Source organism: Lutra lutra, chromosome 3 (assembly GCF_902655055.1).
Source record: "Lutra lutra chromosome 3, mLutLut1.2, whole genome shotgun sequence".
Taxonomy (NCBI): domain Eukaryota; kingdom Metazoa; phylum Chordata; class Mammalia; order Carnivora; family Mustelidae; genus Lutra; species Lutra lutra.
The window spans coordinates 170,528,317-170,555,512 of NC_062280.1; the positions used below are offsets into that span (position 1 = coordinate 170,528,317).

General features: G+C 38.2%; 1 protein-coding gene and 1 pseudogene across 12 annotated transcripts in view; one reads left to right on the forward strand and one right to left on the reverse strand.

Moving 5' to 3' along the window:
* MYCBP2 (MYC binding protein 2) overlaps nucleotides 1-23,100 on the reverse strand; it is a 259,246-nt gene extending 236,146 nt beyond the window's left edge. For all 12 annotated transcript variants that reach the window (XM_047720174.1, XM_047720176.1, XM_047720180.1 and 9 more), the window contains exon 1: nucleotides 22,485-23,100. In XM_047720174.1, the coding sequence (XP_047576130.1) occupies nucleotides 22,485-22,792 (308 nt within the window). In that variant the 5' untranslated portion in view covers nucleotides 22,793-23,100. The remainder of the gene's footprint in view (nucleotides 1-22,484) is intronic.
* Nucleotides 23,101-23,186: 86 nt separating this feature from the next.
* LOC125094721 (clusterin-like) overlaps nucleotides 23,187-27,196 on the forward strand; it is a 175,747-nt pseudogene continuing 171,737 nt past the window's right edge.

A 27,196-nucleotide genomic window follows, 5' to 3' on the forward strand; every position in this document is an offset into this window, starting at 1 on the left:
GAATAAACATTGTTAAGATGTCTATACTGCCTAGAGCAAGCCATACTTTCAATACCATCCCAATCAAAATTCCACTGGTATTTAAGAGCTGGAACAAACAATCCTAAAATTTGTATGGAACCAGAAGAGACCCCAAATTGCTAAGGAAATGCTGACAAAGAAAACTGGGGGCATCACATTGCCTGATTTCAAAGCTTTACTACAAGGCTGTGATCACCAAGACAGCATGGTACTGGCAAAAAACAGACACATAGACCAGTGGAACAGAGCAGAGAGCCCAGATATGGACCTATGGTCAAATAATCTTCGACAAAGCAGGAAAAAATATACAGTGGAACAAATAAGCATTCTTAAAATTATGTCTTTCTTTTTGCAAAGATAAACTCTGGACTTCTGCTTCCTTAAAGTAAGATACTAGAGAGAAGCAAGCCATTGCTCTTTCTTCAAAAACTTGACTAGCCTAAGAACGCTGTGGAAGTAATTAAGAACTAGATAAACCAAAACTCCAGAGATGAAAGAGCACTTCCATGGTAAGCTCAGGCCACTGGCATTTTTCTCTATGGGGGTATTTGCAAAGTTTGGATACACTGAGGTCAAATTGAGCCTAGTTTAAACAGAGGAACTCTACTAAAGAAAACCAGAAACTAGTGGAGCTTTAGCTGGAGTGAGACCGGAAATCTAGAAAAGCCTCAAATACATGGGCAGTTTCCCTAGTGTTATAAAGCTTAGTAATGGGATGCTAGAGGATAGGGAGGCTGTACCAACAGAGTCAATTTCCCAGTCTCCCAATGTCTAGAAGACAGAATCCCAGTCAGAGGAGGAGTCTCCTTAATCCATGAAAGGATGGAAATTGTCAACATCTCATCCTACTTGTCTAACACAGCAAAAAGCAAAACTCTCTGAAAGAAAAAAACTGGTAGGCACATAATAATATATTAAGAGATATACAAGAAGCAAAATAATCAGGCAGACTCAAGATAACTGTCATTGAATTTAGGAGACAAGGATTTAAAACAGATGCAAAGATGGAAAAATAGGATGAAATGCAATTTTCAAAAGAATCTAATTTTTAAAAGGCCAAGTAGCTTTTCTAAAAAATAAATAACTGAAATCAAGAACTTGTCAGGTAATTTTAAGAGCAGACTAGACAAGAGGAAAATAGGATTCATAGACTTGCAGATAGGCAAAAGGAAAATATCCAAACTCAAACACAGAGAAAAAAATGAGATGAATAAAACAGAGTATGAAACAAGTAGGACATAGTTAAATGGTCTCATATTCATGTAAATAAAATCCAAGACAGAATAAAGAATGGAGCAAATGCAGTATGTGAACAGGTAATTAATGAAAAGTTTATAAACATGAGGAAAGAAATCAACCTGGAGATTCAAGAAATTCAGGGAAATGCAAGCAGGAAAATGCAAAGAAAACCACAGGCACACCAAATGCTAGGCACAGTCAAACTGCTGAAACAAAGAATAAAGAGAAAATCTTAAAAGCAACAAGAGAAAAAAGATACACTCAAAAGAACAACAGTAAGATTGATAGCTTCCATTCTCTGTGTTGAACAGTGCTGGGAAAGAGAGGTGTAGACCTAGAATTATGTACCTATCAAAAATATCCTTTAAAAAGGAAGACAAAAATATATTTTAGACCCACAAAAGCTGACATAATTCATTGTCAATGTACCAATAGTACAAGAAATACAAAAGGAAGATCTTTAATAACCGTTATGTAGAATTTTTAAATAAAAGGACATAGGGCTAAAGTAGAAGAAATGGGGAAGAAGATATATCCTGAACGTGATTACCGGCCTTGCAAAAAATGTTGGTATGACTATGTTAGTATTTGACAAGATTAATTTTTAAGGCTAGAAGTATTATTAAAGATGTACTGAGTACTTCATAGTGCTAATAGGGTCAATTCAATAGGAAGACCCAGCAATCCCAAATCTGATGCATGAAATAATAACATAACTTCAAAACATATGAAGTAAAATTGAGCTACATAAAAGGAGAAAGACAAATTCACAATCAAAAGAGCAGATTTTAACATACCTCTCTTTAATTGACAGAACAAGTACAGGATAAAACAGCATGGATATAGAAAATTTAAAACATGATTTATCAACTTGACCCAAATGACACACCTAGAAAATCACACCTAACAACTGCAGAATGCACATTCTTTTCTAATGCAAATAGAGTATTTACCAAAATAGACAACAGAATGCTGGACCACAGACTAAGTCTCAACAAATTTCCAAAGACTGCGATTGTGATCACAGAAAAGTTAAACTAGAGACCAATAGAAAAAAAACTAAGATATTCTCAAATGTTTGGAAATCTAAAAAAGAAAACAAACAAAAATCCAAATAAATAACCTATGACTCAAAAACCTATAACAGAAAGTTAAAATAGAATTCAGAAAAGATTTTCAATTAATAAGAATGACATATGACATATCAAAACTTGTGAAATGTAGCTGAAGTAGTGCTTAAGGAAAATGTATAGCTGTTTGCAAAGACAAAATTGCATATAATGAAAAAAGAAATTCTGAAAATAAATGATCTAGGCTTACATCTTTAGAAGCTAGAAAAACAATAACAAGTAAACAATGCAAAAAGAGGGAAACAAAAGTAAGAAGAGATAATCAATAAAATAGAAACCAGCATTCAGTAAGGAAAATCAAGGAACCAAAACTGGTTCTCTGAAAAGATTGATAAGGAAAGACTGCTCTAGCAAGACTGGTCAGGAAAAAAACAAAAATAGAAACCAAAAACCAAAAACAAAAAAAACACAATTACCCATATGAGAAATAAGAAAGGGGACATCATCATAGACACTGCCCATAAATTTCACAATTTAAATACAGGGGCAAATTCCATTGAAAAATGTAACTTCTCAATATTAAACAAGGAAAAAATACAGTATCTGAATGGTCTTATATTCTGTTAAAGAAACTGAATCCCTAACCAAAACCCTTCCACAAAGAAAACTATAGACTCAGTGGCTTCACCAGAGAATTCCTGTAAATACTTAATTCACTGGTACATTTTTTCAATTTCAATCTTAAACTAAATCTTCCTATGAATATAAAAAGAAGAAACTTCCCAACTCATTTTATGAGACTAGCATAATTCTGATACCAAAATCTGAAAAGAATATTTCAAAATAAGAAAATCTCAAGCCAACATCTCCCATGAACAAAGAAGCAGAAATACTACCATAGCCAAAAAGTGGAAATAACCCAAATGTTCATCAACTGACAAATGGTAAACAAAATGTGGTACATCCATATAACAGGATACTATTCAGCCATGAATGGAATAGAGACATGCTACTTTATGGATGAACCTTAAAAACATTATGCTAAGTGAAAGAAAGTCACAAACTGTATGATTCCATTCATTTCAAATGTCCAGATTACACAAATCCATAGAAACAGGAAGCTGATTAGTGGTTGCCAGGGGCTGATGGAAAAGAGAAGCAGAGTGAATGCCAATGGGTATACGATTTCTTTTTTGGGTAAGGAAAATGTTCTGTTTACACAACTTTGCTAATACACTAAAAACTACTAATTTGTATACTTTCACATGGTGTATTTCATGGTATGTGAATTATACCTCATCTAAAAAATAAGATTAAAAAAGCCACTGATCTAAACATGATTTCAATGTTCAGCAACCTATAAAAAAGATAGATAAATTACAAAATCCAATCAATATAACTCAACAGGATAGTAAAATAAGGAAAAAATATATAATCATTTCAATAGAAAAAGTATTTCATAAAACTCAACAACTACTTGGGATGAAATACTTCCGTAAAGCAGGAAAAAAAATAATCTGGTAATTACTAAATCTGGTAATTACTTAATCTGGAAGCCAGTAAATTAAACAAAAGAAATAAAAATCATAATGGTGGATAAGAAAAAGCATTTTTACTTGTACATAACCTAACTGTATTTACAGAAAGTGCAAAGTAATCCACAATTAATAAGTGAATTATCCAGGTCACTAGATACAACACTTTTTTAAAAAAATTTTTAAATTTTTTTTAAAAAATTAAAAAAAATCAACTAATTTATAAAACACTATATGTACTTAAAGATTTTCTAAATAAACCAGTTATTTCTCCTATGTAATTAATGTAATGATACTCTCATCACTGTGTTCAAGCACTATTAAATAAATTAGGGAGGAACAGTAGTCTGATTACTAAGTAGAAAACTTTTATTTACTTTCCTAGGCTGATAATTAGTAACAAGAAAAGAGATTTTAGCAGTTCAAACTGATCTGGGGAGAGATGCAAACAGATTTCCTATATATAGCTTCAATCTCTTGATCTATTTAGAAGTCTTCATATGGCAGTGGGGATGGGGGATAATAATTCTATATAAAACCACCTTGGCAGTGGGCACAGTAGCCTAACAAAATAAGGGAATAAAAAGTGAGGAAAGAAGTCTCTGAAAAGTTAAACTTTAGATCATGCCTCATTCAGATTTATACTGCAGATACCCATAGCCAAAGTGGGTGAGAAAAACTCAAGCCATGAAGACATTGTAAAACTTTCTAAGGACAATCTGTTCACCCAGGCCTCAGAGAGCTACCACAAGCGTAATGACAGTTATCAGTCAAACAGGCACACAAAAAGATACAAGGAACCCTGAGAACTAGCAGAAATAGACAACAGATACCAAAACAGAGTGCAGGTGGAATTTTCAGACCCAACTATGCTTACCAAATTTAAAGAAAATAAGAGACAGCTTTAAAGTATCTGCAGCATATGCGGAATATAGCATATATGGAAGATAACCAAATCAAACTTTTATGAAAAAGAAAAATACAGTAACTGAAATTAAAGACCCACTAGGTAGGTTTACAGCATCTCAGACACAGATGAAGAGAGAATTTGAAGATATTAGAAAAAAGTATCAGCACAGAAAGATAAAAAGGTTGAAAATGTATTCTTGAAACCTCCAGTTCTGAAACCTCCTTCAACTCCCATCATCCCGAAAGAGATAGCCTTTACTCCATCCAAGTATACTTCTCATACAATGGACCCTATGTCATTAGCCATCCTCAGGATTTCACTCAACCACTTATGTCCTCTTTTTGTTCACTAGTGAATCTCTTTAACTGAGGATTTCTAAACCTAGAAGCCTACTGGCCTCCTCCAAATGAAGGGGGAAAAAAAGTTAAATGATTCTCTATTTCTCCTCATCATGAAATTTCTTAGGGAAAAGTTGTCTTGAACTTTTTCAATCCCTTACTATCAAATTCCTATGTATGACTTCTCAATGCCACAAACTTCCTTATTGCTTATTCAATTCCCTAGCTTCAGTCTTTATCTTTCACATTCCACTGTATATGAGTATTGTCAGTCTACTCCTTTAAATATCTTCCTCCTACCCCTTGACTTCAACCCTTATTTTAGTGTTCCTTCTATCTTTGATGATGATTCTTTCTCAGTCTACTTTAATAGGTCCTTTTCCTGTCCTTGAAATGTTTATTATATATATTACTTCTCCTGAGAGTTATCTGTTCATATTCTATATTTGTGTCTTATAAACTCTGTTTTTAATAATCCATAACAATCCTAAATAATAATTATTGAGAGTTCAGGAACATCATCGGAATACTGGTCGGGAGCCCATTGTGTTCTCTGACAATAAAGGTACATCTACCAAAAAACTGACAACCTTTCTAGCTACTTCAAAATCCTACCCCAACTCATTTAGTTCAGATTAAATCTCCTAACCCTCTTCTTTGCTCCTTAAATGGGCCTTACTTCATGAATTATCCTCATTCTCTCTTTTTTATTCATTATTCCCATTCTTCTCCTTCAGTCTAGTAGGTTGAGAGTACAGAATTTAGAGACAAATGGCCAAGGTTCAAATGCAGACTGTGTCATTTATTAGCCATGCTCTGGGAAAGTTACTTAACCTCTCTATGTTAGCTGTCTCATCTGTAAAATCGGGTGAAAACAGTACCTCTCCTATTGGATTATAAAGCACTTAGAGTTACACCTGGTATTTAATAAACACTAAAAAAATTTTATTTCTTATTATTATCATGCTAGAGTGTCTACCTTGATTTTGGTTTCCTCAGAAGAAGACTTGATTCAAGGATTCATGTAAAAGGAGCTGTTTTGAGAAGTGAGCCAGGAAAAACACTGGAGGAAGGGATCAAAAGTAAGATAGGGAAGGGAAGGCAGTCAGTAAAGAGTGGATTAGCCAATTACCCTGATGGACAACTAGAGCATGATTCTACTGGAAAGCTCTGGTAGATAGTGTAGAACATGGCTCAGTTACCCCAATGAAAAATGAGGTATTTACCCACCAAACTCCTCATCCATCACTGGTAGAAAGCCTTTCTAAAGGCATTAACTTTGGCATTTCTGGCTTGTCCTGCCCATAAGCCAAGAATGTCTCTATGGCCAATAAGAAAGCTCTCAGGCAGAAAATCATAGACACAAGTAGAAAGCATGGAGATAAATGCCAAAGAGACAGGGCTAGGACACTAATAACATCTACTACAGCTTCTGTTAGCCAAAAGAAAATTCTTTGTCTCCTTCTTCAAGCTACTATCTTCCTTATTTCCCTTTAAACACTGATTTTTTTTTTAAGATTTTATTTAATTTAGAAAAAAAGAACAAGTGAAGGCAGGACAGGGGGAAGAGGGAGAGGGAGAAGCAGACTCCCTGCTGAGTGGGGAGCCCAAAGTGGGGCTTGATCCCAGGACCTGATATCATAACTTGAGCTAAAGGCAGATGCTTAACTGACTAAGCCACTCAGGTGCCCCTAAACACTGACTTCTAAATACTCTCCTTTCTTCCCCTAACCTCAATTTACTTTCCCCTGAAATGTGACTTCTCCTTGCCTTCTGGAAAAATGAGGTGGGAGTGAGTGGGTGTAGGTCATTATCTCTTAATGCAAACTTGAAGATGAGGTCTTTAGACTTCTATTTAGCTAACCTACAGGAAAACAGGCAGTTTGTAAGTGATGGTATCTTCATGAGGAAACTTTGAATACACTAAGCATAGTGTATTTGAGATAAGACTGAGAGAGTCCCAGCAGCAGACTTTTCAAATTACAGGTCTAGAGATCAAGGGAAAGGTTTTAACTATAAATCACACACCAGGAAGTAAAAAAACAATTAGGTAGTAACTAAAATCAGAGGACTGACTGAAATAACCAAGGAAGAAAATTTAGAGAGAAGGGTACCAAGAATGGACTCTTGAGAAACTAGCTCTTTCTTCCTTATTATCTAAAGAAAAGGCATCGTTATTTCTATACTTGTAATCTAGTCACCTATTATATCTATCATTCTTTCTTCATTCTTCTAACACCAAAACATTCTTGAATCCATTCTGTTGTAAATGTACTTATACTGGAACACAGCCATGCTCATCTGTTTACATATTTATTGCTTATGGGCACTTTCAAACTGTAACAGGAGTTAAAGAGTTGCTAGATTGTAGTATCCTAAAGCCTAAATACTTGAGGGCATTTGGTCCTATAGAGAATTATGTTTGCTGACCCTTCACCCATGAGATAATAAATACCAAGCAACCTCATATGTGTATAACTGGGTTCCCAGAAGGAAACAAGATAGACCTGAGTTTGAAATATTTGAGGAGATAAAGGCCAAAATGTACCAAATTAAGCAAAAATTATCACACAGATCTCTGAAATTCAATGAATACCAAGCACAAGCTAAGCACACATACACACACACAAATTTTATTTAGGCACAGCATAGTCAGATTACTAAAAAATCAAAGGAAAAGAAAAAAACCGTAAGAGCAGTCAAGAGAAAGAATTATGGTTACAGTATGGTGGCGCAAACTAAAATACAGCCTATCTTTCCCACTGTTTACAACTAAGAACTATGGACAAAATACAAGAAGAAAAAAGAAAAGAAAGAAAAAAGAACTGAGGACTCTGAAAAGCAAACAAAAGCATTTGTAGAGCAGAGTTCAACTTGGAAAAATGACCCACAGGAGAGTGAACTTCCCAATTCAATTATTTTTCCTTCCTCTCTAACAGCTTTGCCCAAAGGCCAGGAAACAATCACTGATCAGAGCAACAATCCAGAAGTTAAACCTAAGAGAAACCCTATGTTTCTGGCCAGCGGAATTAAGGAAAAGGGCTCCTGAGCGCTAGAGAATGTAGGAAAAAAGTCCTGAAAAGGATAATGATGAGAGAAAGGGAGTCCCTAATTCTATCTACAAACCCACACAGGTCTTGGGCTTACACCAGACCTACAAAGGTACAGATCAGACCCTACCAGTATAGCAACGACTCAGAATTGAACTGAGATTTAAAGTACCACCCGTAGAAGGCAAATTTGCCATCTGAACCTAAATGGGTTGACAGTCTGCTAAAAGGAACAATAAAAATCAAAATCCCCCCCACCGATTATAAGCCTCAGAGTTTACAAAACATAACATTAACAATGTCCAAGATGAAATCCAAAATTCTTGCAATGCAAAAAAGCAAGAAGAATGTGACCAATTGTAAAGGAAGAAATAATAAATGGGTACCAACTCTGAGGTGACCCAGATGTTCCAATTATCCAACAATATTTTTTTTAATTGTGTTGTTAGTCACCATACATCATTAGTTTTTAATGTAGTATTCCAAGATTCATTGTTTACGTATAACATCCAGTGCTCCATGCAATACAAGCCCTCCTTAATACCCATCACCAGGCTCACCCATCCCCCCACCCACCTCCCCTCTAAAACCCTCAGTTTGTTTCTTGGAGTCCATGGTTTCTCATAGTTCATCTCCCCCTCCAATTTTACCCCCTTCAGTTTTCCTTTCCTTCTCCTAATGTCCCCAACAATACTTTTAAAGCAACTACTATAAATATGCCCATCAAGTAAAGGCAAACACACTTGAGCAAAAAAAAAAAATTCTTCAGAAGAGAAATTATTTTAAAAATGAACTAAATGTAAAATTTGAAACTGGACAATATAATGTGTAAAAAAAAAAAAACAACCTCAAAGGATGAGCTCACTAAGAGAAGGGAAATGACAGAGAAGACTCCGTGAACTTGAAAAAAGTATGAAATCTGAAGAACTAAGAGAAAAAAACACTGGCAAAAGGAAAAATAAAGAGTTCGAGCCTTCTGGGACAGCCTCAAAAGTTTTACTGTAATTGCCACTGGAATCTTGGAAGGAAGAAAGAAATCACGGCAGAATATTTTAAGAAACAATGGCATCACAAATTTGGTAAAAGCAAATTTATAGATTCAAGAAACTGAGTGTTCATCAAAGAGATTAAACTCAAAGAAAATAATGACCAGACACATCAAATCAAACTTATGAAAACCAAAACCAAAAAACCCACACCCCAAAACATTCTTAAAAGCAGCAAAACATGACATACTACATAGAGTGGAGTAAGATTCAAAATTAGCAAGTTTGTCATCAGAAATCATAACAGTGAAATGCCAGTGGAACAACTTCATTAAAATATTGAAAGAAAACAGGGACCACTCAGCATTCTATATCCACCTAAAATATTCTTTAGGAATTAAAGCAAAATGAAGAGATTCTCAGATGAAGAAAAACAAAGACAAGTTTATCCCCAGTAGACTGATGTATAAGAAATGCTAAAGTAAGTACTGAAAAGCTGAAAGGAAATGTGGCATCTTCAGGAATGAAGGAAGAACAGAAATAATAAATATACAAGTAAACACAAAGTATCACTTTTTTCCTTTAAGTTTTTTAAAAATACACCTACTAAAAGCAAAAAATATAATACTGTTTGGTAAGGTTTTCAAAGCATGCAGCCATAAACATATATGGCAACTATAACATAAGGAGGCTAGGTAACAAAATAGAGGGGGGAAAAAAGGATCTGTATGGTTGTCAGGTTTCTCTATTTAATTAATTAATTAATTAATTAATTTTAAATAGATTTTTTAAATATTTTTTTTAAATTTTTATAAACATGTAATATATTATTAGCCCCAGGGGTACAGGTCGTGAATCGCCAGGTTTACACACTTCACAGCACTCACCATAGCACATACCCTGTTTTCTCTATTTTAAGTGAAACAGTACAACAGTAACTCTAAGTAGGCTGTGAAAGGTTACACATGTATATTGCAATTCCTAAGGCATTAAAATATAAAAAGATAAAGCCAAAAAGGCCAATAGCTATATTAAAATGGGATACTAAACAATAATCCAAAAGAAATCAGAAAAAGGAAGAGAGGAATAAAAACTAAAGAAGAAAACATAAGACAATAATAGGTCTAAAACCAACCACATCAATAATTAATTATATTAGATATTAATAATCTGAATTCTCCAAACAATAGGCAAAGATTGACAGATTTAAAAAAAAGAGCAGATAAAAAAAAAAAAAGCAAGACCCTACACATGCTACCTAAGGGAGAGAAACTTTAAATATAAAAATACAGATAATTCAAAAGTAAATGGATGGGAAAAATGTTACCATCCAAACAGTAAGCAAAACAAGGCTGAAGAGGCTATTTTAATATCAGATAAAATAAGTTCAAAGAGTATTACTAGGGATGAAGAGAGATGTGTCAAAATGAAATAAAAGAATAATTTATCGAGAAGTTTTATTAATTATATGTATGTATGTATATATATATATATATATATATATATATATATATATATACCTAATAGCAGAGCCCCAAAGTATATGAAGCAAAACTGAGAAAATTAAAAGGGCAAATCCAAATCCAAGTTAAAGTAGGGTATTTTCAATAGCAGTCTCTGAGCAACTTATAGAACTAGACAAAAGTGAGTATAAACATAAAACATCCAAGTAACACCATCAACCAATTTGAACTGTTAGAACTCTACATGCAAAAACGGCAGAACACAAATCCTTTTCAAGTGTACATGGTACAGTCTTCAAGGTATACCATATCCTGGGAGATATGGCTTATCTCAATCAATTTTAGACTGAAATCATACAAAAATATGCAACAGATTGTAGTAACAATATAGTAAGAAAATACCAAATATCTGAAGGTTAATAAAATAATTCTTCTTTTTTAAGATTTTATTTATTTATTTGACAGAGAGAGAACTCACAAGTAGGCAGAGAGGTAAGCAAAGAGAGAGGGGGAAGCAGGCCTCTGCTGAGCAGAGAGCCCGATGTGGGGCTCGATCTCATGACCCTGAGATCATGACTTGAGCCCAAGGCAGAGACTTAATCCACTGAGCCACCCAGGCACCCCTTCTATTATAACGTATGGATCAAAGATAAAATTACAAAAAAATTAGAAAATATTTTAAGCTTAGGCGCCTGGGTGGCTCAGTCAATTGAGCATCTACATTTGGCTCAGGTCATGATCCCAGAGTCCCAGGATCAGAGTCCCCACATGGGGCTCCCTACTCAATGGGAAGTCTGCTTCTCCCTCTGACCCACCCCGCTCCATGCTTTCTCTCTCTCTTTCTCAAATAAATAAATGATAAAAAAAAAAAGAAAATATTTCAAACTAAATGACAAAGAACATTCAGAATATCAAAGCTGTGGGACACAACCAAAGTAGTGTTTACATGAAAATTTATAGTTTTAAATACTTATGATAGAAGAAAAGTCTAAAATCAATTATCTAAGATTCCACGTTAAGAAACTAGAAAAAAAAGAGCAAAGTAAACTCAAAGTAGAAGTAAATTATTCTGATGACAGGAAAGTCAACAAAGGAGAAAACAGATCAACAGAGAAAATCAACAAAGCCAAAAGTTGTTTCTTTGAACTTATGAACACAATTGACAAACTTCTGGCTAAGCTGATCAAAGAAAAAAGAGAAGACTCCAACATGAGGAATGAAAAGATGAATTATCACCGCAGATCCCAGATATTAAAGAATAAATGAATGCTAAGTAACTTTCTGCCAAAATGTTCAACAACTTAGATGAAATGGAAAAACTTCTCCAAAAACTGACATGAGAAATAAAAAATCTGAATATCCCAATATCTATTAAAGAAACTAAATTTGTCAAAAGCATTCCCAAAAGGTAACTCCAGGATCAGATGGTGTCTCTGATGAGTTCTATCAAATATTTAAGAATAATTACTTAAGAAGTTTTAATAATTATATATGTATATATACCTTATAGCCCCAAAGTTTCATGGAAACTTTTTAAAAATACAGAAAGAGCCTCTCTGCCTACTTGTGATTTCTCTCTGTCAAATAAATAAATAAAATCTTTAAAAAAAAAAAAAAAGGGCGCCTGGGTGGCTCAGTGGGTTAAGCCGCTGCCTTCGGCTCAGGTCATGATCCCAGGTCCTGGGTTCAAGCCCCACATCGGGCTTTCTGCTCAGCAGCGAGCCTGCTTCCTCCTCTTTCTCTGCCTGCCTCTCTGCCTACTTGTGATTTCTCTCTGTCAAATAAATAAATAAAATCTTTAAAAAAAATAAAAATAAAAATAAAATAAAAATACAGAAAGAGATTACTGTCCAAATCATTTTATGACACAATGATACCTGTAATACTATAACCTGACAGACTAATAGACCAATATCCTTCAAAAATGTACATCCAAAATTCTTAACAAATATTAGTAAATCAAATTCAATAATACATCACATATAAGAAGGTTTTATCCCAGGGATGCAAGGCTGACTTAACATTCAAAAATTAACTTAATTTTTCCTTTTTTCTTCTTAATATATAATCATTTCAACAAATGCAGAAAAGATACTTGCCAAAATTCAATACCCACTTATAAAAACTAAGAGCAATGTAGAAATATTAAAGAACTTCCTTCAAATTGGAAAGGCCATTAAGACACCCACAGCTAATATCATAATACTGAAAGACTGAAAAGACTAACATGTAATTGTTTCCTCCTCAGATTAAGGAACAAGGAAAATGCAACTTTCACCACTTCTTTTCAGCATAGTTATGGGTGGTTCTTGTCACTGGAATAAAAGTTGGGGGGGGCAGAGTCAAGGGGTGCATTTATGATTTCTGGAAGTCAGAAAGAATGACTGATTTTAGAACATCCCAGAGAATCTACAAAACAACTATTAAATTAATTCATGGCATCCACTACAGTCCACCTATTATACTACTAGGATTCACTTGCTTCATATGTATTCTGGAAAAAGCTCCTCCAGAATTCTGGTTCATCCTTAATTTCCTGGAGAAACATTCCAGGGGAAGTAAAGTAGGACAAATTACAACCCCCACCACTGGTTTCAGATGGCTTCAAGAAGAAAACTTTGTTATAACCTGTTTCCTGCTAGTCATTCTAGATTCCCTTCATCTTTAGCTAGCATTTCTGCTGATCCAGGTGGCTGATCTTGTGAGGCAGTCATCAGGCCTTCTCATGTCCATTTAACATTGTAACTGGAAAGAAGTACCAAGAGACACCTAGAAGATCACGTGTGTCCCAAATCCCCATGCTCCATCGTGTAACAGCAGCCTTACCTCCTCCCAATGATCTGGTACTTTAGTCCTGTCAAAATGGTAACTCCTTTCCCTTGAAAGGGGTGTCAAGTCCCAGAGATAGCTGTGCCTCAAAGTGTAACAGGACTCCTACAGTGTCTTCTGCTGGAAATGTTTCCCATCTGAAAACTAGGACCTTTTAATCTCCAGTGCTCAGCTATAGAGATGGGAGTATAAATTTGCCAGTGGTGCTAAGTGGAACCATTCCTATTTCCATGTGTCCTTCCTACTGGGAACCCTGGAGGATGGGCCCTCATCCTGCAGGGTATAATGTCCAAATTGCTGGGTATCATAATCAGTTGTGTCATCAAAAGACTGTTTTGCTGCTCCATCAGGTCAGAAACTTCTGGGTGATGTGATGCATGATGGGACAAATGGATCCCATGAATCCTCCTGTGCTAAAAAGTGGGTCCCTTGGGGCACCTGGGTGGCTCAGTGGGTTAAAGCCTCTGCCTTCGGCTCAGGTCATGATCCCAGGGTCCTGGGATCAGAGCCCCGGATTGGGCTCTCTGCTCAGCGGGGAGCCTGCTTACCCAACCCCCAGGCCTGCCTCTCTGCCTACTTGTGATCTTTGTCTAACATACCATTAAAAAAAAAAAAAAAAAAAGTGGGTCCCTTACTCTGAAACAATGTTATGTGGGACCTTGTGATGATGGATCTGTAAGCTCTGTAAGCCCTCAAATAGTGGCAATGGCTGAGCCTCTGTAAGCTATAAAAGCAAACTCATACTTATAAATATGTGTCAAGAAGCACCTAGGTGGGGGTGCCTGAGTGGCTCAGTGGGTTAAGGCCTCTGCCTTCAGCTCAGGTCATGATCTCAGGGTCCTGGGATCGAGCCCCACATCGGGCTCTCTGCTCAGCGGGGAGCATGCTTCCCTCTCTCTCTGCCTGCCTCTCTGCCTACTTGTGATCTCTCTCTGTCAAATAAATAAAATCTTTAAAAAAAAAAAAAAAAAAGAAGCACCTAGGTGGCTAAGTTGGTGAAGCGTTTGTGTTCAGCTCAGGTCATGATCTCAGGATCCTGGGATCTAGCCTCACAACAGGGTCCTTGCTCTTCAGGGAGTCTACTTCTCCCTCTGCCTCTCTCCCCACTTGTGCACTCTCTCTTTCTCTCTCTCTCAAATAAATAAAGTCTTAAAAAAATAAAAATATGTGTCAAATCCAGTGAAAATGAATTATGGTCTCTGTGAAGGATGGTTAGTTTCCACTACTCAGGCAGGACATTCAGCAATTCAGTTGCCAGATGAGTACCGGTAAGTAGAAATCTGTTATTGGGCCCTTGCATAGCCACCACCAGTAATTTTCTACAACACTTGTAGGCCAAAAGAAATACCTAACAGTAGTTTGTTAACTACTTAGATCCAAATAATCAATAAGAATCTACATCCTAACAACTCAACCATTTGAAAAAATGATACACATAAACTGAAAAATATTTATAACCACAACTGCTTAATACTTGGACATGTATAATGCTAGACACTGCACAACTTCTCAAAATTGGAATCAGACTGAACATGCCACCCTCCCTTCCTGTTTCACACTAATTTTTGTGCAGTGCTTGATTTATATCACAGCAACTACCAAAAATACAACTTCAAAAAGATATGACAGCATCAAAAGGAACATAGCATGATCTAATGTCAAAACTATGAACTACCTCTAGCTAGTTCTTTGTGACAGATACTGATATGTTTCCTTTGAAATTCTGAAATATCCATGGTATTCCTGTGTGTCTGCTATGGTGTTTCAGGGTGGCTCAGTGCATCTGGGAATCAGCACACACGCACGTGTACCCATACACATGCACTCCCTTTCTTCTCTTAGTGGGCCTAGCACCTCCCAGTAGGTTTTGCTGTGACCTAACTCTAGTTATTGGTTTGATGATAGCCAGTGGGGGGAAGAAGAGATTGAATAGTAAGGGCAGCATAGTTTTCATGCAACTACCCTCTAGCTAGGAGAAAAAGGCCATTCTTACAGCTCCAAAGAGCTTGGGGGAACTTGGGATTTCAAGATTTTCAAGTACATCAACTCAGATGTCCCATCCAAAGTGTTGGGGTCCCATTTACTTCTAATCAAAGCAGACAACTGGCATAGAAAACTTCTGAGAATTCAACATACCTTAGAGTTCTGCTACTCTTAAAATTAAGTCTTGAGCCTAACCTTTAGCCTTTTCTTTCCTCCTACTAAGGATGAGTTTCTTTATACAATGCTAAAGAAATCACCAACTTTTTCATTTTGCCCCCAGTTACTTTCACCCTTTCATTGTCTTTCTCCAATCTATCAACATCACTTATCAACAACCATCTGATTACACTGGCCTTACAATTAGTAACTTCCTCAACCTCTCAAAAGCATAACATATTTGTACTCTCCGGTGCATTCCCTTCTACAGGAATTTCATTCCAAGTCACCAGGACTCAAAGTATTAACAACTGCACAGCCACAGTGTATGCCAAGGATTATTAGCATCACTGCTCCATCTACAACCCACAGTGGGGTTCTCACTGCCAACCAGACAGCAGATAATCCAGCTCCAAAATCCCATTTTAAAGTCTACTTCCTCAGACCACTCCTAGCACCACAACTGTAAAGCTCCATAGGAAACAGACTCTGAAATGGTGATCTGTGTACCAGAAGTTTACCAGTGTAAACTCTGAACCAACAACTGTGGGAGAATGAAGAAAGTAAGACTGAATTGTAATGCAGTCACACAAAGGACTGAGCCAATCCCATGTGGAGCTCCGGCATTGGGAGTGGATCTTCGAGGTTGTTAGGGTAAAAGAGCCAGACATTAAAAAAAAAAAAAAAAAAAAAAAAAAGAGCCAGACATTTATATCTCTAAAGACAACAGGCATTGGATGCAGGCTGATGCTGAAGAGGAGGCATGACTTTGAGAGAAGCAGTTCTGTTGGTCCAGGGAATGCCTGGAATGGGACTCGGCTGCAATCAGTTTTAGCTGTCAGTATTCCCAACAGCTAGGGGAACTTGTACCTGAACGGAGGGATCTGGGTGGTGAACCAAGTAGCCACTAATGGAATATTACACTAATTTGGCTAATGAGGGGGGAGAATTAAGCCATTTGCCCTGCCTTAAAATGTATTTATATAGGATTCCATAATTAGAGCTATATCAAACACATTATTGCCTAATCACAAATATAGATATACAAACTCTAATTCAATCTCACATTACTTACTAAAGTACTCCTACAATAATGTCTCTTTATAGTTCAAAACCATCAGTGTCTACTGAATGAAATCTAATTTTTACCTTGCTGTTCAAGCTGCCTTACCCTGACCAAAGTCTCCATTCCCATTATGAATCACCACTACTCTCCCTCCTAACACCTACATGATCCCATTAACAGAATTCTTAACATTACCTGCACATAAACTGTGCTTTCTCACTTTTTGCTCATGCTTTCATGCCAGACCAGAATGCCATTTCTTTTAATACTTTTATAAGTACCTGCCTTTGTATTTTTTCACCATTACACAGATAATAAACTCAAGTATAGAAACTATGTCTTATAAATCTTTATAGGACCAATGGTTAGCACCAAGTAGTAATCCGTGAACCTTTGTTGGATTAATTGACTACTTAACCTCTTAAAACCAAAATCCCAAGCATCTGAGATAAAGTAGCTGAAGGAACTAAGTGGGTTTAGCTTAGAGAAGAAAAGCAATTCCCTATTTTAACCATAATCTCCTCTATTGTTTCCACTTTGTTCTTCTACCACTTCAACCCATATCCCCTGACTCCTCTTTATCTCCCAGTCTAACAGTTCCCTCCTTGCCATTACTTTCCTTTTTATCAAATGGTCAATGTCACCAAAATTTTCACTTTCTTTTTTCCTTTGACCTCCAGTCACACTAACCTTGAGCTAACTCAACCAACAGTTTTTCCCATTTCTTTGTTGAGTGAAAAAACTTACAATATCATGCTGACTAGAATTTTAAATATATAATTTTAATAATAACAATAGCAGCAGCAGCTGACATGTAGTGAGTACTTACCCTGTACAGGCTCAATATCCTTTTAATAACCCTGTAAGGTTACAGGTAAAGAAACAGACAAAGAAATGCTAATTAATTTGCCCAACTTAGAAAAAGGTAGAACTGGGATTTGAACTAAGGCAGTCTGCCTTTAAGGCGACTGACCCATAATCCTTCCCAAACGCAATGCTATATTACCATCCACACTCAGAATTGATCAGACATTCCTTTACTGATTTCTAGTCCCCAAGTTAATGTTCTAATTTTGGTCAGTTCATTCATACAAAAATATATTTACTGAGTCACTGAATAAACGAAATCATTATTCTCAAATTCATCACAGTCACTGAGACCAAAAATAAGAGTAAGACAAGATCTTTGCCTTTTAAGTCCTCAAATGCCATCTGCCCCCTCACTCTCAGCAGAAATCAATAATATTTAGTAGCACTTAATGTGCCAAGCATTTTAGATATATGAATTCATTTAATCTACACAGCAATCCTCATTATCATTATCCCCTTTCTACATATAAGTGAGGCATAAACAAAAGTGAAATAAAAAGTGGGTCTACACCAAAATAAAAAGCTTCTGCACAGCAAAGGAAACTATCAATAAAATGAAAAGGCAAACTACAAAATGTGAGAAAATATTTGCAAACCATCTATCTGGTAAGAGGTTAATACCCAAAATATATAAGGAACTCATACATTACAAGAGCAAAAACAAATACTAATAATCATTCAATTAAAAATGGACAGAGGACCTGAAAGGACATTTTTCCAAAGAAAGCATACAGATGGCCAACAGGCACATTAAAAGATATTCAATATCACTAATCATTAGGGAAATGCAAATCAAGACCCCAATGAGATGACTAACTCACACCTGCTGGAATGACTGTGATCAAAAAGACAAGAAATAACAAGTATTGGCAAAAATGTAGAGAAAAGGGAATGCTGTGCACTGTTGATGCAAATGCAAATGGGTAGAGCTGCTATGGAAAACAGTATAGAGGTTCCTCAAAAATTGAAAAATAGAACTACCATATGATCCAGCAATTCCACTTCAGGGTATTTATCCAAAGGATATGAAAACACTCACTCAAAAAGATATCTGCATTCCATGTTCACTGCAGCATTATTTACAACAGTCAAGACACGGAAGCAAACTAAGTGTCCATCAATAGATGAATGGATAAGGAAAATGTGGTATGCATATATGTACATATATATATGCACATATGTATACATACATACATACACACACAGAGACAGAATATTATTCAGCCATAAAAAATGAAATCTTGCCATTTATAAAACCACAGATGAATCTTGAACACATTACCCTCATTGAAATAAGTCGGACAAAACCAAATACCATAAAATCTTACCTATATATGAAATCTGAAACAAAACAAAAAACCTGAACTCATGACAGAGAGAACAGACTCGTAGCTGCTAGAGGTGGGAGGTGGGGGTGGATAAAATGGGTATAGGTGGTCAAAAGATAAGGTTATAAAATAAAAAAATCATGGGATGTAATGTACAACATGGTGACTATCAGTAATACTGTATTGTTTATCTGAAAGTTGCTGAGAGTAAATCTAAGAGTTCTCATCATAAGAAAACTATAGTCGTAACTGTGGTGATGGATGTTTACAATTATTATAGTGATTTCACAATATATACAAAAATGTAATTATTATGTGATAAACATATAACTAATATGTTATATGCCCATTATATCATAATAAAATTTTTTTTTCAAAATCTTGAAGCAAGTAAATTATATAATATATCCAAAGTCACACAGCTAAAAAGTGGTACAGCCAGGATTGAAAACCAGTCTAGTTTCAGAGTCTAAGCTTTTAACCACCTCACCAAAATGCCTTCAAAATCACTGACTCCATTAGGCTTGCACCCCTCAACTACTCTACAGGACATATAAAATATAATCCACAGTAATTAATTTATTTAATACTGAAATAACCCATTTGCCTTATTTTTTGTCCCTTGAACACAAGCTTGTTCCCACCTCAGAGCCTTTGTAATTTCTTAAAACACTCTTCCTCCAGATCTGCCTTTCCATCATTATGATTCAACTTAAATCTCAAGACCTGTCCTGAACACCCTACCTAAAATAGCTCCCCCACTATAAATCATCTATCACATATAATTGGTTTTATTTCTTTCATAGTTACTTATCACTACCTGAAACTATCAGTTGCCTATTTCTCCCCACTAGAGCAGAAGTTCCATGAGAGTAGAGATCTTGTCTATTTTTCTCACTGGAACATCTTTAGCACGTAAAACAGAGCCTGGCACACACCAGACTGTTGGTATTTACAGAATGGATACCAAAAACTGTGCTATACATTGGGATTACTAAAATGAATAGGATAGAGTTCTTAACCTCAATAAATTCCAGTCTTTATAAATAGTTAACTCCTCCTCCCTTTCTATATTAAAGGAAGACTAGCCCTTAATTTTTTTCAATGGCTAACTCCTCCACCCAATATCTTAAATCTGTCTCTGAGATCTCTTTGACCTCTCTCCATTAATTATCCCCTCTCCCACTTCTTTAATTTCTCCTTCTCCACTTACTGAACATTTCCTACCCACTCTCCCATATTTGAATATCCTTCCCTCAACTCTGCAACTCCCTGTTACCCCAACATCTCTCAATGACTCCTCACATCTCTCTATGACCACTTCCTCAAAAGTTACCCAGTGACAGGGAAAGTGTTCTCACTTTTTAAGTATTTAACACTGCTGAGGACTTTCAATCCACTTTCTTAAGACCAGAGGTGCCACTGTCTCACAGCTGTCTTAATTCTTTTTTCTCTTTTTTTCAGCTTCCTTCACTATCTCCTCTCTCTCACATCTTTAAATTGGAAGCTCACTAGAGCTTCATATTCTATTCTGGCTCCATTCTCTGTCTTTAAAGATCTCCTATCTTCTCTTCTAACCCAACTAGTGCCCCCATTCAAATAATTGTACCATTCATTCACAACCTAAATCCTAGGTCCACTTGCTGTGTCATATTTAACAAAAATGTGATTGAATTCTTACGCAAATTCCCAATAAAAGATAGTTGCAGGCTCACTTAGATAAAATAATGCAAACTAAATAAGCAATAATGTTCTGAATGAGCACTAGAAGGCAGTAATACACACCTTAAGCTGGTTTCCATGACTACTTCTTAAAATATGTGAACTAATTCTTTATTAATTGTAATTGATAGGTTGCACAAAAATGGATCAATGACCAAAAATCACTAATAAATGTTATATACGTGATTAATCTATATGAATTTTGTCTAAAACTGTTAATATAGCTCTAGATACACAAAACTGTATTACTACACAAGTATACTAGTGGAAAGTTAAAATAGGAATGCCAGTCACAAATTATAAGCCTGGAACAATATACAAAATAAATTAAAGTTCGAGAGGGGTTTGTAAAGATGTACCTAAAGTGCCATAATTCACAAACTCACAGCTCAAAATTATAACTATCAGAGCAAACTGTCTAATGAGGTTTTGTGCTATTTTCAAAAACATGAGCAAGAAATCGGTTTGTGCCACTACGGCCTTCAGTTTAGATAGCAAAAGGTCGTTATATATATTTATACCCAAATGATAAACTGCCCAATCCTGTAAACAATTTCAGACATGAGAAGACTGGTTTACCCATAAAAAGTGTGAACAAAGCTCCATCTTAACACCTCTGCAATGGGTAAGAGCTCCAGTGCACAATGGTAAACTACAAATACCTGACTTAACAGCATAAGCCCTTTCATAATTAAAGGACATCTTATTATTGCCTAATACACTGCACATTCAATAAATACAGTAAACTCTGGAGCTTATTGACAAAATACTACTATGCTTTCCCCATGTGTTGCAAGAAGCTGTGAGGAAAAAAAGATGAAGCCAACTCCCAGTTACCACTGTCAAAGCCAAGCTGGTGAAACCAGTCAGTCATCATCCTTCAGGGTATGTGGCATGTAAGGACAAGGATAAGAAAACAATACGAGAACCCTCAGCAAAAAGACACCCACATTTTAAGAAAAAGAAAATGAAAGTGATTTAACGTCTCTTATATCAAGGAAGCTTAAGATACAGTGAGCCTAGGAAGAGATATAGGAGCTACTCAAATTTTCTAGTTGGTGGAAACTAAACACTGTAAGCAGTCATATTTGGAAATTCTACAGCTTTCCCCTTTTCCCCACAAAACCCCCTCTCCCTCTTCTACTCTAAAGCCTATAAATAATAGGAGAAATAGAACATAAGATGAAAGGAAATGGCTGATGGGACATCAGAACACAAGTGCAGCTGCAATCACATCTCTACAATACCAAAAGGTCCAGTTACCAAACTACAGCTCTAAAAATCTCTACTAGACACCTTTCACATCCACATAAATCTCCTTCTGCATCCCCTTTGCATAAATCTCTTAAACTCCCTGCCTTTTCCAACGGCACTATTATCTAAAACTCATCCTATATATGACACCATCCTTAACCTATACCATTGCTCCCCTTTAGTGAAAGGTAGATTTTTTGAGGTGGAAAGTGGAGGATGGAATATCACTGGAGGGTGGGGGGGTAGTGGAGAGAATACGTGCAAATACCATTGCGGCAGAGATACTGGAACGCCACTTCCTTCATCACTCTTGCAAATTCTCTCCGTGCAATGCCCTCTTAGCCTCTACCAATCCCTCCTCCCTCCTCAACAATACACACACACACGTGTCATAACCGACCGGCACCATCACCTTTTCTAACATCACATGCTACCTCCCACTCTCACTAACCCCCCACAAAGACAGTCACACACACGGCAGAAATTGTTGCCACCGCACCCTATCTCAGTAAGTGCTTCCGCCACCCAGCATCAAGCGCTTGTAGAAAGAGAACTCAGTAAACAGGTACGCAGACACACATACATGCACGCACGCACACATACACACACACACGAACGCACACACATGCGGCATGTGGCCCAAGCAAGGGCACTGGAGACGCACCTGGAGCCTGGGTGTCCAGCGTTGCTGCCCCCCTGGTCCCTGTCACTGAGCGCAGCTGTATAAATCCTCCGATAGCGGTCGGCCAGGGCCCGGCCTGACAGCAGCAGCTGGTAGTGACCCCGGGAGTCCGCGGCCGGCAGCCCCAGCCCCAGCCCCAGCCCCGCGGCAGCCACGGAGCCCTCGGGAACCGGCATGAACAGCGCCCCCGGCGCCGAGGAGGAAGAGATGGTGGCGGCTGGGAAGAATCCGTCCCCGCCGGGCCCCGAGGAGGCGGCGGCGGGGGAGGCAGTCGCTGAGCACATCATCATCCTCGCCGCCGCCGCCGCCGCCACCGCCGCCTCGTCCCTGCGGGCCGGGCAAGCAGACACGCGCGCGCACACAGCCCTTTCCCAACGACGACGGCTCTGGCAGCGGCCTCTCGTTCCCGCAGCAGGGCACTACAAAGACAGCGTCCTCCTCCTCCTCCTCCGTCTTCTCTTTCTCCCCCCTGCGCCGCCCTCGCCGCTACTGGGACCGCTCATCTAACCCCGCCACCTCGGGAGTGTGAGGAGGAGGCGGTGCCGCCGCTGCCGCCGCCGCCACCGCTGCCACCGCCGGGGTTACCCGCAATGGGAAGCTGCCGTCCGCACTGGGCATGCGCCACTCCTTGCACATGCTCAGTAACTCCAGCCCGTTCCCTCCCCACCCCCCTCTCGCCACCACTCCCTCAGCCTCAGGGCTTTGGGTGTGGGGCGTTTGAGTTGTGCGGAATCTGAAAGAAATCCACTTCTCCGGGTTTTACTAGCAGCTTGAGGAAGCGTAAGGAAAGTGCTGGGAAGGCTGTCAGCTACAGACTCTTGGCTTCAGGTAATGGGGGTTCCCCTCAGGTGGGAGAACTTGAACCTGCTGGTTAATTCAGAATCATTGGCAGGGAAGACCAGCCAAATTAGAAGTATCAGCGGTGATCTTATTTTAGATTTTTTATCATTAGGATTAAAATCCCTTTAATTTCGAAAAACAGGTAGTAAGCTAGTGCATTTTTTCTATGAAAGTAGAATTCACAGATTAAAAAAGTAGAATTTGCAGACAATTCACATTTCCTAAATTCATTTTCTCAACATTTACCACAGAGCCAAACCTTAATGCAGTAGTACTTTTCTTACTACTACATTGACCCCACACTCTTCTTTAGAATGCACTTGATCTCCTGACAACGGTCACTCAAGGGCTTATCTTTTTCTGCCCAGACTTACATTACTAGAGATAATTCTTGAATCTGTCCTGAAGCTGTTAATTGTGACTATGTGTGACATCTGAAAACGTCATATCTACCAAAGATCTTAACATTTTATCTCTTAAAATGTAACATTTGCTGAGTCTCTTGTGCCACGCTATTCTACTAACCCCGTATAAATAACTGCTTTAGAAATGCATGTGCCAATGAACCCTGATTCCTAAGTTTTTCCAATTTGACTCTCAATTTGAAGAGTCCGCCCAATTTACACTCTTGACAAAATAATTTCCTAATCCTATCATTCCCAGGACTATTTTCTTTATCTACTCACTGGCTCTTAAAAAAAAGGGGGGGGTATTTATTTATTTGAGGTGGGGGGCTTGCTTGCTTGTATGCACAGGGAAGGGCAAATGCTCCTAGAAACCCAGAAGCCCTGAGACCTTGGCCTGAGTGGAAACCATGAGTCCACTGCTCCACCCACTGAACCACCCAAGCGCCTCTCTATTTACTAGCCCTTTCCACAAGTGTACTTTTCAAAAAACAAAACAAAACAAAACAACCAAAACCTTGTTTAGTGTTTTGGAAAGTATAAACAAGGAGTAGAGAAATAAATTAATTTTAGCTTTTGCTGGAAGAGAGTGCTAAAGCAGTGCATTTTACCTGGGGCTTTAACATATGAAAGTCATTTTCATTTAAAAAAAATGATAGCTACAAGTGGGATAATAAAAACATAGGGACAAGGGTGCCTGGGTGGCTCTGGGTTGTGGCTCTGGGTTGAACCTCTGCCTTCGGTTCGGGTCATGATCTCAGGATCCTGGGATTGAGCCCCACATTGGGCTCTCTGAGCCTGCTTCCCCCCCCCCCCCCCCCCGCCTGCCTACTTGTGATCTCTCTCTCTCTCTCTCTCTGTGTCAAATGAATAAATAAAATCTTAAAAAAAAAAAAAAGACCATAGGGACAAAGGACTGGCATGGGAAGTCATGATATTTTAGCACTGTGAGTAGCCCTGTTAAACAGGTTTTGTACTTGTTTCCTCAACTATGAGCTCATAAACAAGAGCTTCTTATTTATCTTTGTGTCTTCCTCAACCCCTAGTCTAGAAACTGGCACATAATAGGTCACCAGTAATTATTTGTTAAACTAAATTCCTGTCCTGATGCTTCAGCACAGTTAAAAACCTCAGTGTTGGACAGGAAGCACACACCCCCCCCCCCCAAACAAAGACAAGATACCAAGATATCGAGACAGTGAAATGCTAGGACAGTTAAAGGCCCAAACAAGTAGGAGCTGCAAGGGCTCCTTACTGTTGATCAACCAGCCAGGAATTTAGATCCTGACTGCTATTTGTATGACTTTGGGTAAACTTCATCCTCTGAATAATGGTCAAAGGATATTGCATGGGATTGCAGAAGAACTTCAAACATCTAGGATGTCCACCTTGGCACAGGGCTTTTCTCGAATTGTAATACACAGAACAGAACACTAGACTTTTCCGTGAGGGCGGAACGGTGGCTGTGTCTGTCCCCCCACTACATTCTCAGCTCCTAACACAGGCTCTAGCCTTAAGCAGGAGGGAACCAAGTATTGGGTGAATGAATTAATGAATTAATGAAGGTCGCCTGCAAAGAGAAGCATTTCCAGTTCGGGTTTAGGTAGTGGCTTGCTCAGTCACGGCGCTCTTGGAGTTTCTAGTGGGGACAGAATCCAGCGGCGGCAAGGTTCTCAGAGTTCTTCCCACCCCTTAATTTCGCTTCGGCTTTTACCTCACGCTTCTGTCTCAGGCAGGCCCCTTCCTGGGCCTTCTGGGTACGCGCAAAACCCGGTAACTGGATAATTTTCCTGCGAAACCCATCGTCATTGAGCGGTGCCACTAGGCGTGCGCGGAGTCGCACACATGCTCACTTAGGTGGCAGAGAGTGGCGTTTCTGTAGCGGTTGGCCGCATTTCCTTCCACGGCAGCAGCAAGGGCTGCTCTACCCTAAATTGATAGCCAATGCAGTTTTTTTCTCCTCCGCCGCCTCTCTTTCCTGCCCGGGCACTGAGCGCTCCCTGGGCACTGCTACAGCTACTGCCATGGCAGCTGGGCATTGGGAAGGTTCCCTTGGGTTGGCGAGGAATCGGGCGCATGCCGGGAACGAAAGTCACCCTTAATTCCATTGCCAAGGGGGTTTGAAGGGAGGGTGGTCCCCAAGGCAATGCGCGAGAGCCACCTGAGCCGTCGCTGCAGACGGGGGATGTGGGTTTCTCGCCGCGTGCAAAGCAAGAGTCCCCTCCTGTCAATCCTGCGCGTACTACTACTGAATACCTCACACTGCCTATGTGGTGGGCGTGGGAATGGGGGGCTCTTGTTAGTCAAGAATATGCAGAATGAAAGAATATAAAGAGATTTGCTTCTGTTTTTCCAACCCCACTGAGCGCGGCCCCAGCACTTTCGGCGCTGCCATCTTAGCTTTATCTTCTGGCCGGGCTGGGCGTGCGTGTGTCTTCGGTTCGGAGGGAGGGTGGAGGGAGCACTGGGCGGGTTGGGTGTCAGAATTGGCTAGACGAGACTTAAGGACACAATCGCCCGTAAAGAATAACATTGAACTAAGGCAAATCCTGCTTTGCCCATTTTATAATGAAATTTTAAAATAAAACACATGCGTAGTGTTTTTTAGTCTGTGGATGATAATCATGTTCATTTCTCAAAAGCATCTCTCCTCAATGATTGTGTAAGACTATGGCTTCATCTTTCATAGGTATAATCACAGATTTGGTCTCTCTTTTCCACTTGAAATTGCAAACCTGGGAGTACAATTTTCTAAACTCTTCAGATTTGTGTTTTATGTACTCTATATCTTTAAGGATATGTTTTTTGTTTTTTTTGTTTTTTTAAGGAAGCCTTCAACACTGATGTAGCAAATAACAGGCAGAAACCGTAAAGTGTATGTAAGAGGACAATGATTGATGTTGTTAGTTTCATTTAAAAGGTTAACATTGTACTAAAGCTATAAGATTACAAACACAGGAAGCACAGTATGTTATGAGGAACATCAAGACTGCTGAAAATGATGTGGTCAAGTCAAGAGTCAGGGTTGTTTCCCAAATTTGTACAACAGTGTTGGGACATTTAAAAACAAAATTGGTAGCTGAGACCATTTTAAAACAAACTTAGTAGCTGAGAACAATTTAGAAGGAAAAAAATGCTCAAGCTTGAAGAGTGAGGAAGTATTTCACTCTTTGGTAACCTTCCCTTAAGGACCATGATTCTACATTCTTGACAAAATGACCATATACACTTAAAATGAAAATTGCTTTTTGTACTATATTTAATATTCCAAAATGAACAGAAAAAAAATTCAACGTGGCAATTTAAATTCTTTTACACAAAAATTACATATTGGCTTCCCTAGATATCATGACCTCTTGCTTTAAATAAATGTTGTTTTTAGAGCTTTGGAAGATTCCGTAATTTGTAGGCATGAAGAATTAATGCTTTTTTCTTTTTATTCATCTTAGT